Source organism: Anabrus simplex, chromosome 1, assembly GCF_040414725.1.
Source record: "Anabrus simplex isolate iqAnaSimp1 chromosome 1, ASM4041472v1, whole genome shotgun sequence".
Taxonomy (NCBI): domain Eukaryota; kingdom Metazoa; phylum Arthropoda; class Insecta; order Orthoptera; family Tettigoniidae; genus Anabrus; species Anabrus simplex.
Window position 1 is genome coordinate 507804421 of NC_090265.1, and position 15718 is coordinate 507820138.

The window sequence follows — 15718 nt, forward strand, 5'->3', positions numbered from 1 at the left end:
AGATCTTATGGCAATGTTGGGATAGGAAAGGCCTAGGAATGGGAAGGAAGCAGCCATGGCCTTAATTAAGGTACAACCCCCAGCATTTGTCTGTTGTGAAAATGGGAAACCACAGAAAACCATCTTCAGGGCTGCTGACATTGGGGTTTGAACCCACTATCTCCTGGATGCAAACTCACAGCTGTGCAACCCTAACTGCATAGCTAACTTGCCCGGTGGGTCTCTTTTTACCACTGCTAATAAGCCACTTATCCGTCGGTATGGCGGTACTTGTATCAGTTTATTATAAATCGGGCTAACCACTTCCACTAAACACGCACTAGAATTCACCTTTTTGTTCACCGTCTTTGAACTGACTGCAAAGGCCTGAAATTGAATCAACAATGGCATAAATAGAAGAATCTATTCTTGTAAGGAAGTGGCGGTTACATTGTCAAGCGGCTTATTGTAATTCGTGGTTGTTAAGTGTTTGATAAGGTGATACTGCTGTGGATGGCAGGTGAAAGGGTGCTGTGTGGGAAATGTTACTCAAACCTTTTCTCAGAGTACATGCTGGCAGGATCTACTGGTCAGTTCTTGTGTAGTCTTGAATGGCAGTGGAAAAGCTTCCTGCCTAGGTTCATGGATGTGAGAATCTGAGGATATCAGTATTTGTTACAGAGTATGAAATATAAATATTTCAGTCAGAGCCGGCACCCCCCTTTACCACTCTCTGCACCCACCAGGATTCTAAGATGGGATCAGCAGGAAGGAAGAAGTGCTGTTGATAGACAGATGTCCAGCTTGTCCTTCAGATATATCTTTCCTGTGGCCGATGACCTTAGATGTTAGCCCCCTTTAAACAACAAGCAAGAAGCATCACATCTTTCCTGCAAAATATCAAAGTGGTTTTCCTCCTAACTGCACCAGTCACCTGCAGCCTTTGGACCTTGGAATTATTCATTCTGTGAAAGTGAAATACAGGAAGGCCTTCGTTCAAAGCACTCTTTCTTTCCTTGAAATGAAATTGAATATATTCCAAGCCATGCATGTGTTTCTAACAGCATGGCAACTAGTAACAATGGGTACTGTTCAAAACTGCTTTGGCAATGCAGGTTTCGGTGCCATTTCAGAAGTTTTCAATAAAGATAACACTACTGATGATATTAGGGAAGATTGAGAGGTTGTATCAAAGGACTCGAATGCCACAACAACATTAGAAGAATTTGTTACTTGTGATGATGATATCCTAACCTTAGCACCACAGATGGTTGTCGGAGACCTTTGTGACATTGCAATAAGACAAAGTATTTGAAGAAGAAGAAGAAGAAGAAGAAGAAGAAGAAGAAGAAGAAGAAGAAGAAGAAGAAGAAGAAGAAGAAGAAGAAGAAGAATGATGATGATGATGATGATGATGATGATGATGATGATGATCATCATCATCATCATCCAGCAGAACCAACTTTTGGGGCAGCAGTGGAGTGTACTTCTCCTCCTTCAACATTGATGAAGTCCTCATCAGCAGTCTCAACTAAATTAAGAGAAAACTTCTTTCCGTGAGACATCTGGGCAAGCGGAAGCAATCTACTGCACTGGACTATTTCAGAAAGGTAGCATTAATATGCTTATTCTCCTGGTTCTCACAGTCTATTTTTCACAAATCTCTTTAACTCATTCACGGCCAAACCCATATAATATACGTTATTGAACACCGTACCTCGTCCGTCAAACCCGTAAATATACGTTTTGCAGTGTGTACTTCACCGACTCATATATAGTGTCATGCTTGGAAATTCTGTGGAAATGCTCAAAGAAGTTCTGTACGGTAGATATACCACTCCATTTCACTTGTTTTGAGAGCAATCTGATGTTATTTTCAGCTTCGTTGGAGTGGAACATCTTTCCTGCTAACATGCAGCCATCATGGCATCTTGAAGTATACATTCAACTCTTGTTGACGAAGAAATTGAAAGTTTTGTCATAAATAGTGACTCTGGAGAGCTATTATCAAAATCATTAATATTTGGGGAAAATAGAATTTATCTGAGGAGGGAGTAGTAATGATGAATGTCATGCAGAATTGTCTCTCCCTCTTCAGATAAATTCCTTTTTCCCCAAGTGTTAATGATTTTGATAATACCATTTGGTGGATAAAAAATGTTGTATTATATTTCAATAATAGTATCATTGAGCGGAGTGGCCGTGCATGTTAACTTACTGCGAGTATGGAGCCAAGCTCTGCATTCGGCAGGCGAGTGAGTTCAAACCCAACTGTCAGCTGTCCTGAGAATTTTTGTTTGTTTGTGGTTTCCCTTTCGCACTCCCGAACAAATGCCGGGACAGTTCCTATTCATAAGCCACAGCCGATTCCTTCTGCTCCCTTAACCAGTTTCATTCACCATCATTCATTTCATATTAGTTATATTCTCAACTGAGGTTGGCATCAGGAAGGGCATCCAGCCGTAAAAACGTTCTGTAAAATATAATCTCACTTCATCCCCAACCCCGTATTGGGCTGCGGGGCTAAGGGGATGATATGCATTCCATTAATAGTACCAGTAAAAAATTATCTGCAAAGGTGCTTCCTCAAAAAAAAAAAAAAAAAAAAAACCACCTGGCCCAGACGGTCATCAAAACTCAGCAGTGAAAAGGTTAAAATCGTGTTAGGCGTCTGTTCTTTTATTTTAAAATTCTAAGTCAGTAATACCTATTTCTCTTTTCCTTGCTGCAGGTTGCACTCTCAATGGTCCAGTAAGGAATTTGTTACGTCTGCTGTTTTGTAAATATTTTCTATCATTCTTGTGTTAATTTGAGCTTTTGTATTAATATGTCCATTTATTATTTCTTGACATTACATTAGTTAAATACATAAATGTATTATTATTTCTTGTGATATATAACCTATTTTTTAACCCCCTTTTAAGGAAAACCCCTTTTTTAGGAAGAAATATCAAATCACCCTGAGATTTGTTAGAAAGTGGTTCTACTACTACTACTACTACTACTACTACTACTACTACTTGGATTTTTATATAGAGATAAGATTGTATCATCTTGAAACATATTCGCCTCAATTATCGGCAATACCACAGTGTAACCATACAACTCATTACCTACTTAATCCTTTCAGACCTGAAAGAAAACTGGCGGTGTGAATTTTTGTTTGTATGTCAAAAACTGACTAAAATGCTTTTAAATACATATATTTTAGTTTATTCCACAAAATAAAAATTAACATCTGAAGAAAAAAAAAAAAGCACCCGCACAATTGTGCGTGTCAGGACTTACTTCACTACTTACAAAAAAGAAAAATTACCTCAATGCATGTGAATATACATATGTACATGATCAAATGTTCTATTTTACAGTGGGGAATAATTTAAAACAATTAAATCTTCGTTCAAACACAAGTAAACGTTACATTTTCCACATTGAGGAGGAGGTTTGCCATTACTGCCCTTTTGGCAGCAGCAGCTTGTCGTCAGACCTGAAGGAAATCTGGAGGTGTCTAAACGTCAAAAACTTACTAAAATGCTCTTAAATGCATGTTTTTACAGTTTATTTTACAAAATAAGAACTATCGGCTGAAAAACAGAACCCAAACAATTGTGCGTGTCAGAACTTCATTCACTACTTGCAAAAAATAAAAAATTTAAAAAATTCAACTCAGTACTTGTGAATATGCACATGTACATGATCAAATGTTCTATTTTACAGTGTGGAACGATTTTAAACAATTAAAATCTTATACATTACATTTCTCATGTAGAGTATGAGTTTTTCTTTCAGAGTCCTTTTTGCGACAGCACCCAGCACTCCTGCATCCATTGGCTGTAAGGAAACCTAGCCCGCACATTTGTGCATATCAGCATTCAAAACCTCATGGTATTATGTACGAGGTTGTAAGTTCACAATTTACGTTTGCTACACAATCTACACACTTCATTGATTATATTCTGATATTCAGTAAAGCTTCTAGATTAATATGAATGCAATAAATACATACTTACTTTAGGCATTACTGCTTCACGCCATATTCCTAATGAACTGTATTTTTAAACTCTTCTTCCTGCTCCCTGGTGGTCAAGTACTAAATAAAAACAGCTGAAGTACATGCTACATGTCCCGCACAAGCACTGCAGTCCGGTCTAGCGCCAAGAAAACGTCAAATAAGCTCAGACATAAATAAAATACGAACCTGCACAATTGTGCGTACACGGTCTGAAAGGGTTAAGGATATATGCTTAGTTATTGCACATACTTTAGATACTTTAGGTCATTTCCACAACTCAACATATCCATCTTGGAAAAATTCAATGGAAATAAGAAAATTTGTGCCACACTTCTTTTTGGTTGGAAAGAATATCATACTAAAATTCTGCATTTATTACTATTAGTAGTAGTAACTAAAGCTGTTTGCTGATTTATTTCTCATAGTTATCTTCTTCATTTCTGTTTGTTCAAAATACCAGTGATATCTTACATTTCATATTGACAGGCAATGTTTCTATGGTCTGCAGTCAAGAACCTAACAATCCTCCTAGGTCCATTGTACTGTTGATGTTATCAGATGTGATGAATTAATATAATGTCTTCTTACCAGTTGAATTGCTTCTCATTTCAGTCTACCAGACAGTCCCACACCAGTGTCAACGGGCAACGTTTCTATGGTCCACAGTCAAGAACCTAACAATCCTCCCAGGTCCATTGTTAGCTGTTCCACTAATTCACTCTCTGATGCTGCTCACACTGACCGTTCTCCATACTCACCAATGCACATCTCAACGGATGGTGGACGTACTTCCAACAGCGAGGAATCTCTACTGAAAAGTCCAGCTAAGAGTCCTACGAAGGAGGAAGTTAATCAAAATTACTATGATGGTAGTGAAACTAGTGTGTCAGTCCCATCAACACCTAACAATAACAACAAAAACTCCAGTAGTGACAGTAATGAGAAGGCAGATAATAAAATAAGTGCTAGGAATATTGGTATCTCTACATTACAACAAATTTTTGGCAAGTCCAGCTCGACATCATCAATGTCTCTTGATGTAAAGAGCCAGAGTTCTGAAGCAGGAGATGATGTAGTTAATTGTAACACAGACATTAACCATAAAGATGATGAACCTGCAGAAAGTGCACCTGCTAGTGTTGAAAATAAAACAACACCCAAATCCTCTAAATCAGAAAAGAATAGGCTGAAGAAATCTGATAGCATTGATTCCCAAGGGAGATCTCCTAGGCGCAACAAAAGAGGATTAAATGAGAAGTCACCTAAGAAGTCAAGAAGTAGAGACAAGGAGAAAGTCCCTCTTCTAGATGCAACTTCTGAGGTTGGTCCAGATTCTGTGAAGTGTAATAGCTCCTCAGAGGTAGTAGCAGATAGTGTAGGGATAAGTCAGGTTGCACCAGAAGCAGTAAAGCTGTCAGGTAAGGGATCTCAATATGTGTTGAAGTTGTCTGAAATGAGCCATCGCAGTGGTAAAGCACAACGGTTAGTACAAGGCAGCAGTACAGGCAGCAGTTTAGACGAGGACCATCAGTCTGGAGCTCCTCGTAGATCACGAGCTGCTCGTCGGGAGCCTGCAATCCTTGCTGTGGGGAACAGTCCTACAAAGATCAACAAAATCCTTACCCAAGACAGATTGTTGGACAGTTTTGGAGATCCAGACTTTGGAACTCCAGTCTGAAACAAATTGTTATATCTTTTATCATTATTGTTGTTATAGGTGATGCGTCGACATCTCCTTAGGAAATTGGTTGTGATATCAGAACAGCACATGTTTTAGTAGTTCAGTTGCGCTGTCACTATGACATTGCTACTGACTGGCTCTTTAGCAGAGCTTTATGGGGTTGTATATGACCAGAGTTATTCAATACCATGGTGAGTAGAACAAGAAAGTGTGCTTATTTCTATTATTTTAAGAGTTTTTTGCAAGGTAATGGTTTTATCATTACCATCTAATTGATCCTGGAATACAGGATGAAGTACATAGCACATTAAATGCTACTCTCGGAACTGAAGGGGAAAATAAATATTTTTCTTTGTGCTGGAAAGTGCTGAGATAGCACTAATTTGAATATTTCCAAGGAGTGGAGGAACAAAATCTGACACAATTCATAATTGGCATGTGTCATTTTTGTCAGAATTGTGTTTGCTATTATTATTATTATTATTATTATTATTATTATTATTATTATTATTATTATTATTGGCCACATTGGATCGCTTTAGTTGTCCCACATTCACTGACTCTTTGAAGGTTGTACCTTTGGTACTTGTTATCTGCCCAGTACTTTTTCATTCGTTCCGATCGCTATAGCCCTTCTGTATATCATTTCTGCAGGAAATTTGTGAGACTCAAAAAGGTGTTAATTTTTTAAAAAATAATTTTATTTTTGTTCTCTGCATCTACTATCTTGAGTTCATCTGCTTTGAGATCTTATTCAGTTTCGTGGATTGGTTGTCCTCCTGTTTTTTTCTCTCCAAGATTTCTCATCGCTAGATGTTGAAAAAACCAGTTTCCTGGCAGTCACAAGATGTGAAAGAAATACAAGATTCTTTTCTTCATTGTTCTGGCAATTGGGTAAATCTGTCTATAGTTTCATTAAGAAGGATTCTCCAGATTCCATTGACCTGGTATTTTTTAAGTTATGCAAGTTCTGATGTTTCTTCTTTCAGTTCTTTGTTTTTAATTTAGAACAGGATTTCACAGACGTAAGTGGCTTCCAGACGAGTTACAATTTTATGGTGTTGGACCTTAGTGTCCAATGACAGGCATTTCTTATTATTTATTGACTTGGTTAGATAATGAGCATTTTTCGTTTTGTTAGTTCTATTTATCAATGTTTCGTTCTCATTGAAGTTGTATGTGATGATTTCTCTGAGATACAGTATTTAAACTGTAGAACTAGGCCTATGTGAATTTTTGGATCACTTATGAAGACTTTATTTTATGCTATATTATTTTTGAAGGAAGGAATAAACAAACGTAACAGTAACTTAATATGTGCTATAAACCATGTCAGCATGGCTTCATATTTGGTATAAATGAGTGAAATTGAAGTAAAATGCTTACACTTTTAAAATGAAATGGAAAGGATTTAGAGGATATCTATAAACAAAAACTCCAATAATTTTGAAGCAAATGAAGCAAGACTTTCCTTGTACACATTCTGAACTTTGTTATAGTAATATATATTCTTTCTCCAGAATTTCTACTTGTTATGCTTATTGTTTTGAGTATTTTTAATACAGCAGGCGCTCTCTTAACTGGCTGTCCTAGTGAATAATGTTGGTTCCAGGTTCCCACGTTCATAATCATCCTCAATTCTCCCAACCTATCCCACTTGCAGACAAAATGCAACTTGTTTCAAAAGTGCTTTCAGTAGTGTATGCTGGTTTTTAGTTTGTTTGTTTGTTTGTTTGTTTGTTTGTTTATTTATTTATTTATTTATTTATTTATTTATTTATTTATTTATTTATTTATTTATTTATTTATTTATTTATTTATTTATTTATTTTAATTTATTTAATTTATTCATTCATTTATTTACTCAGTATAGTTAGCAGGTGTACTATTTTTGTGATTGTAAAATGACTATTGGGAATTGGTATTATAGTTTTTGATAGTTTAATGATAGAATCTAATTTCTTTTCACAAATTTGCTTTAGTGAATAAGTGATTGTGTTGTGAAGCAAAGTGGATCTGATATTTCATATCATGGTTTTACATAATATATATTATTTATTTCATGCTGCATAATTTGTAATACTGAAGATTATTTTAATTAAACAAAAGCTAATATTAGTATAATTCCACAATAGCGAGTACGACATATAACGAGAACCTCGTTATAACGACATTTTGTCTACCCCTTCATGTATTAAACTGTGTATTATCCTTTGGTTACAGCGAGAGCACTATCACTGATGCATCTGTTATTACGGGCGATTTAAGTGGGCATGATTTTTTCCGTTACCGATATTTATGCACCCCAGCGATTATGTTGCATGCGATCGATCACCTTCAGTATTGTTTCCTCGCTATGTTCACTAGCGAGCTCTCTCGTCGACATTCGAAGGCGATGTTGGAGTCGATTAGTAATACCCATCAACTGCTCTTCCGTAAAGAAAACTCGAAATGAAAGAGAACATGTATTCGTAATAAATGCGTAAATAACGTGTCCAATAACAGTTGTTAACTTGCTGAAATAAAGGCTGAATAAACGATCTCTTAATTTTAATGCTAAATACTGCAATTAAGTAAGAATGGCATACACCTCAAGATATGGCAGTGTGCATAATTGATTTCAGAGGTTAGTTTATATTTTCTCGCGTCTGGTTAAATTAAAGAAAGGTTATTTATCTTTATGTAAAGTTATAGCGAGAAAATTATTATTTCTCTCCTAGCGCTTGAAGTATGTTTTCATCATACGTACAGAACGGATGAGTTAGGATAGGTGACGCTGTTTTAATAAGAAAACTGAAACGTTTGCCGCAAAATGCAATCGATCAGTTTGGTACGGTATAGTTTTCTCACTATGTGCATTTGCGAGCTCTCTCGTAGACATTCGAAGGCGATGTTGGAGTCGATTGGTATTAACCATTGAATGCTGTTCTCTAAAGAAAATTCGAAATGAATGAGGATAACACGTTTTCGTAATAAATGTGTAAATAACTTGGCCGAGAGAAGTTGTTCACTCGTTAAAAATAAAGGCTGAATAAACGGTCTCTTAATGTTATATACTGAAATTAAGTAAGAATGTGATGCACCTCAAGATATGCCAGAGTACATCACTGATTTTAGAGGATAATTTATATTTTCTCGCGTCTAGTTAATGTTTGGAAAAACCAAGCTTGATAGCTGCAGTCGCTTAAGTGTGGCTAGTATCCAGTATTCGGGAGATAGTGGGTTCAAACCCCTCTCTCGGCAGCCCTGAAGATGGTTTTCTGTGGTTTGCCATTTTCACACCAGGCAAATGTACCTTAATTAAGGCCACGACCACTTCCTTCCTGCTCCCAGCCCTTTCCTGTCCCATCGTTGCCATAAGACATATTCGTGTTGGTGTGACGTAAAACAACTTGGATAAAAATAAGTCGGAAAAACTATTCCCATTTAAAGTTTTATCGAGGAGGTTATCATTTCTCTACATGCGTTTAAAACTGAAATGTTTGCCACAGAAGTCTCTGGAGTGATACCGTATTTCTCCAAATCCAAAACGTTATTTTCTCAGAATCTCATGTGAAAAATCAAGGGTTGTCTCGCATTCGCGGCCTAACAGTAATGAACTCCAGTGGCAACTACTGCTGTAACGATGCTGCTGCTTTTCACCAGCGCGTGTGCGCCCTCGTTGACAATAAACGACCGTTTCTTTATTATACAACGCTAGCCGCGGCAACCGGTTGTACACTGCCTTTGGGCAACGTCACTGGATCTTGGCAAATAGTGAAGAGAGAATGACGTTCTATTACCCTCTACAAAAATGTTCCTCAAATCTGAAGAATGGCATCAAAACATGCGAGGCTTCGAATTCGTAGAAAGGCCACGGCTCAGTGGCAGAGTTATCATGCGTCTACTCTACCTGGTGCTTAGTAAAATTAAGTTTTATAGACAGCAAGGATATTTTTGTGATGGATCGTCATATTGTAAAGATGCGTTGAACAGGTATTGCCGGCAGATTTTCAGTGGGTTCTCGTCGATATTCTGATGCCAATTTTCAGTTAATGGTTATTAAACACTTGGAAATGTAGAATAATTGTGCAGCCGCAAGAAAATCGGCATAGGCCTAACTAAAGCCAATATTCAGCGTTAGCATGAAGGCAAAGATAGCCAAAAATGCATAGGCCTTCTATACAAAAAACGGGAACGCTTTAAAGAAGTTGAAGATGAAATTGTGAGGTATGTGCACGAAAAACCACGGCGCAGTACATTCGTTCGTTGACATTCAACGTCCACGATTAGGCCTGTACATCACCAGCCGCTGAAGTTGGCTGAACCCGGCAAGCGTGATGTGCATGTAGCGGCCGGTTGTAGCTGACGCTGAGTAAAAGTAACAGTTTTACAGACAGCAAGAATATTTTTCTGATGGATCGTCATATTGTAGAGACGCATGGAATAGATATTGCTGGCAAATTTTCAACACGTTCTCTTCAATATTATGATGCCAATTTTAAGTTAATGGTTATTAAACTCGCGGAAATAAAGAATAATTGCTAAGCCACAAAGAAAATGACATAATTATAGCCAATGTTCGGCGTTGGCGTGAAGACAAAGATAGTCTAAAAATGCGTACTGTACAAGAAAGGCATTCATATGATTTTACAAAGTACTTTTTAAGCCTGATATAAATTTTTTGAAGGAAAAAGTAGGGGTCTTCTTGGATGAAATTAAACATACACTTTCACGTAGTATCGGATTTCGAATAATAACAAACAAGTAGCCATAGTGTGGATATCATCCATGAAAACGTAAGTTAGTGACCCGTCATGTTGCCACTCTGCGGACTGATGTTTGAGTTCCGGTTCATATGCTGCCCTGGCCCAAATTTCATCAATGGCTATTATTCGTTACAGAAAGTCGCCGTCCTGTTTGCAGTTTGCTAGGTTCCGAGCATGTTGTATATCGCATCCATCATTGAACTTCCATGAGTGCATGCGGTACCCACAGCTACGCAATTTTGCACAGTTGCAGCTCTTTCCGCAATATCCTGTGGAAGTTGCATTTCTCGATGCCACTTGTCCTCTCTAACTCCAGTAGCATCCATTGTCTGTCTTCCTCATGGAGCTGCTCAATGACGGCGTGTGCCATCTCGGTCCACACACTGACAGGGCGTTCCGAGCGTTGTTGATCACCGGTTGCCATATGTCCTTTCTGAAACTTTCCTACCCACCATACCACTGTACAGTATGGAAGGGCATTATTCCCAAGGGCTTCCACCAATTCACTGTGACATTCTCGTGCATTTCTCCCCTGGAGAACAGGTATTTTGATGTATGCGCACTGCTCAACACTGGTTACTTCCATTTTGCACGACATTCGCAACACTATCTTGTCTTGTCTTGTTGAGGAAATATAAATATAAACATCAATAAATTAAATTTGTATTTTGGATAAGGCAAGTTTTGGACCATCCATTGTGGAAAATGTGTCAGAGCATTTCCAGGTGAATGGCAGACCATTCTCCCTGGTGCACTATAGCAAGCGTGATTAATGGTGTAGGTCGTTGGGGACTGGAGGATAGTTGCCATTCTAGTTCATTCCGTAGGTTTTCTGTAGGATTAAGGTTAGGGCTCTGGACTGGTAAGTCGATTTCCAGAAATGTGTTGTCCACAAACCACTCGCAAACAAATGCTGTTAAATGGCAAAGAGTATGGTCATGCTGAAACACAGCAATCATCTCCAAACTGGTCTTCTACTTTAGAGAACTCTCAGCTAGTCAAAATGTCCTTACAACCTTCCACTTTTAATGTGCTCTGTAGTATTACAATAGGAGCAAGTCTCTTCCATGAAAAGCACAAAAAACATCTCAACACTGTCACCCCATCTCTGCCAAATTTCACTGTGGGCCCTGAGCAGTCCGACTACAAGGGGCCTCAGGGGCTCTTAATTTGGGAGTGTAGGTTGGCAACCATGGGGCTTTTGGCTGAGTGGTGGCATTGCTTCCACTTGCTTGTACCAGGCTCCTCAATTTCATCTGTCCTATCCGACCTCCCTTGGCCAACTCTTGTTCTTTTCCAACCCCGACCATATTAGGTATCGAGGTGTAGGGAATCTTTCATTTTCATGTCCTTCATGGCCCTTTTTTTTTTCTTTGGCCGATACCTTCATTTTTTGAAGTGTCAGACTCCTTCCATTTTTTCTCTCTGATTAATGTTAATAGAGGATGGTTGCCTAGTATTCCTTCCTCTTCAAACAAAAATCACCACTACCTCTGTGTACAGTGTGGCATGTATCATTCACCTGGCATTCGTTACACCCAAACTTTCCCACTTGACTGCAACATAGTATAGTGTGATTTATTCCTCCAAATTTTACATCTCTTAAACCACCAAATTCTGTGCTTAATGTTCACCAGCAAAATGTATGGTTCTCATATCTCTCGGCGCACAGTCATGGTGTTAGCTACACAATTAATGACATTGCAGAATTCACTGATGACTATCGCTTGATGTCATCTGATTCGCCCGTAACACGCATGGCCTATCCAGCAGTTGGTTTTGTTCTGGCTGTGCCTTCCCGTTTTCACTGCACAATCACTTAGGCAACTTGAGATGGGCAGAAATATCCCTGACTAATTGTTTACTAATGTAGCAACCAGTAAACATTCCACGTTCAAAGGCTCTTTTAAGTCCCTTGCACCAGCCATTCTGCTGGTATCTCATAGCACTAAACAGCATTGAGTCCTTAGCCATCTCATAGTAGCAGCAGCAATCATAGTGACACTTAGGCTCTAGTTTAAATACAGTATACAGAGCACTTTTGATCAGATTAGGGTATAGGGTTATTTGGAAATAAATATCAATTTTGTACATTACAGTACTACATAGTTTAAAACATTCCTACTGTACCCGTCCCTGGAAAAAAAAAAAGAAGTAGGACTCCTATATGGCAATGAAGCTATGGAAGGTTTCTACTCTAATGTACAGTATATACTTTTACATATTAATATTTAGAAAACAACAAAATATTTGTAGTATGTTTTCTTATTTTATAAAAAAAAAAAAATATCAACCAACCTTATTCCAGAGGGTCCAGCTACTACTGAAGGAACTCATTGCTGTAAGGATTAATACTATGGCTATAGGACAGTCAAATAGATGACTCACTGAGGAATAGAGGTTTACAGTTTAATTATTGCTTTTATAAACATTATGGAACAGGCCCTGAAAGTTCATGAAACTATACATTTTAGTAATGTTCATCTCTTACTCATTACTTATTCCTAGATAAAGTAACCCTCTATTTGGCTGTTATATTTACTAAATGAATTTTGGAATTATCACAGTTTCATATTCTACTCACTATGGTTATAGTATAGCTATGTAGAAAGGAATAATATCTTGCTTCTGACTGGTGCATAAAAACTGTGTGCTTTGTAAAAGCAAATTTTATATTTAAGTAAGATGTGCAATCATCATTATCACTAGAAGGTTATATTTCCTCAGAAAAAAATATTATCTATTGTAGAAAATGTGTGCATTTATATGAATCTTTGTGAATGTGAGGTCTGAGAGTTTAAAACAGTGTGTCATGTACTGTATGTGTGTTATGATTTTATGTTTCAGAATATTCCATCTATCCAATGAATGTAAGCATGTAAGCAACACCAGAAAGCTTAATGGTATAGAATTTCAACTAGGTCTCACAGCTTGAACTGCCAACAAAATATTTGAGAATATCTGCAACTATTGTTGAAGTCACTATAATGTTTATGGAGCTACATTCCCCCATGAATTTTTTAAGACCAGATTTTTTGATCATTATTATTATTATTATTATTATTATTATTATTATTATTATTATTATTAAAATATTGTTTTACAATTTCCACTTATAGCATCCAAAACAAGAGTAATGGAAAATATGTAAATTTATTTTGCACTCTTCAAGGAACAAAGAATGAATAACAATACGATATTTTAATAAACGCACTTGTGTCTCAAACTTTTACTATTTCCCTGATGGGAACTTTGTTTTCATTCAGGGTCATTCTTGGTCTCCCTCTACTTCTCTTATCCTCTATGCTGAATTCTATTATTCTCCTTGGTAACCTGTCTTCCTCCATCAGTCTTACATGACCCCACCACCAAAGCTGGCTTATACACATAGTTTGGCCTCTATCTCCTCAATCCGTCTACTCTCCTCCCATTGTTCCCAGCTGTTTGTTTTATACTTACCAGCAATCTTTCTCTTCAAAACCAAGCGAGTTGGCCATGCGGTTAGGATCACGCAGCTGTGAGCTTTCATTCAGGAGATAGTGGGTTTGAACCCCACCATTGCCAGCCCTGAAGATGGTTTTCTGTGGTTTTCCATTTTCACACCAGGCAAATGCTACAGCTGTACCTTAATTAATTAAAGCCATGGCTGATACCTTCCCAAGCCTAGCACTTTCCCATCCTTCCGTCACCAGAAACCTTGAATGTGTTAGTGCGACATTAAACAACTACCAAAAAATTGAAGAAATCCTCTTAGAACTGCCTTTCAAGGGAAAGAAATGCATGTTTCATATGAAGCTGATGTAGGTTGTGGAAAATGCTGCATCTAAATAGTAGACTAGAAAATGTCACAATTGTAGAAACACTGATGATGGCGGTGATGATGATGATGATGATGATGATGATGATGATGATGATGATGATGATGATGATGGCTCAACAGACCATTGTGGGCCTTGGCTTTCCTTAGAAGTTTCTGCCAGTCTTTTCTCTTCAGTGCCATGCTCGTCCAGATCTTCATTCCCAGGATCCTAATGTCCTGACTCGCACATTTCTCCCATCTCAGGTTCAGTCTTCCAGCTTTTTGAAATCCTTCTGGCAACATATTAAATATCTTCATCACTTTGTAGTATGTCAGCAGCACAAAGTACATGTCCAGCCCACTCTAGCCTCTTTATCTTGATGGCTTAACAATGTCAGGTTCATTAAATAGCCTGTTCACTTCATGATTGTATCATCTTCTCCACTGTTTTTTTCTTTTTTTTTCTGTTGGTCCAAAAATGCATCTCAGAATTCTTTTCTCAAAGATACTAAGCTGTCTTTCATCAGATTTTGACAGAGGCTACATTTCAGAACCATCTTTTAGTACAGATCTCACTAATTTAAATTCTCCATTGCTTTTTTTTTTTTTTTTTTTCTGTTGGTCCAAAAATGCATCTCAGAATTCTTTTCTCAAAGATACTAAGCTGTCTTTCATCAGATTTTGACAGAGGCTACATTTCAGAACCATCTTTTAGTACGGATCTCACTAATTTAAATTAGATCTCACTAAGATCTTGTAGATCATTATTTTCATTTTCCTCTTCAGTAATCAGGACTTAAGATGTTTTCGAAGGCCATGAAAGCACCTATTTGCACAGAGAATCCTTTTGTGAATTTCATCAATAAAATTATTTTTACAATTGACCTCTGATCCCAAGTAGGTTAAACTGTGTACAACTTTATATGAGCCAATTCCAGTGCATCATTGCATCATTTTTCGTAGTCAGAAGCATATACTTAGTCTTGTCTTCATTGATATGCAGATTCAACTTTCTTCCTGCCTTTTCCATGTTAGTAAAGGCCTCTTTCATAGCTCCTGGTGTTCTTGCTATATCATCTGCATGTGCTGAAATCTGGACTGATTTATAAAAGATGGTGCCTGTCATGTTAATGCCAGAATCAAACCACCTTTTCTAATGCAATATTGAACAGAAGACAGGCCAGTGAATCTCCTTATTTGACTCCATTTGTAGTTGTTAACAGGATTTGACATATTTTCAATCAATTTGAGACCGAATATTTTCCATGGTAGCATTTACTAATGAAATCAGTTCTTGAGGAATTTGCATCTCCTGCATTGCCATATACCGACAATTTCTATCAGTACTGTCATATAGCGATCGGATCTCTGTGTGTATCAGTACCTATTCAATGCACTTTTCAAGTATTTGGTGTATCGTAAAATTTTGATCGACAGTTAATCTTCCTTGTTGAAATCCACATTAGTAATCTCCAATGATATCTTCAACAAAGGCAACA

General features: G+C 37.5%; 1 protein-coding gene across 1 annotated transcript in view; it reads left to right on the forward strand.

Moving 5' to 3' along the window:
- LOC136857030 (Golgi-associated PDZ and coiled-coil motif-containing protein) overlaps positions 1–13633 on the forward strand; it is a 524409-nt gene extending 510776 nt beyond the window's left edge. Inside the window, exons 9-10 of the mRNA XM_067135379.2 lie at positions 4604–5312; positions 13268–13633. Coding sequence (XP_066991480.2) covers positions 4604–5312; positions 13268–13288 — 730 coding nt within the window. The 3' untranslated portion in view covers positions 13289–13633. The remainder of the gene's footprint in view (positions 1–4603; positions 5313–13267) is intronic.
- Positions 13634–15718: the final 2085 nt, after the last annotated feature.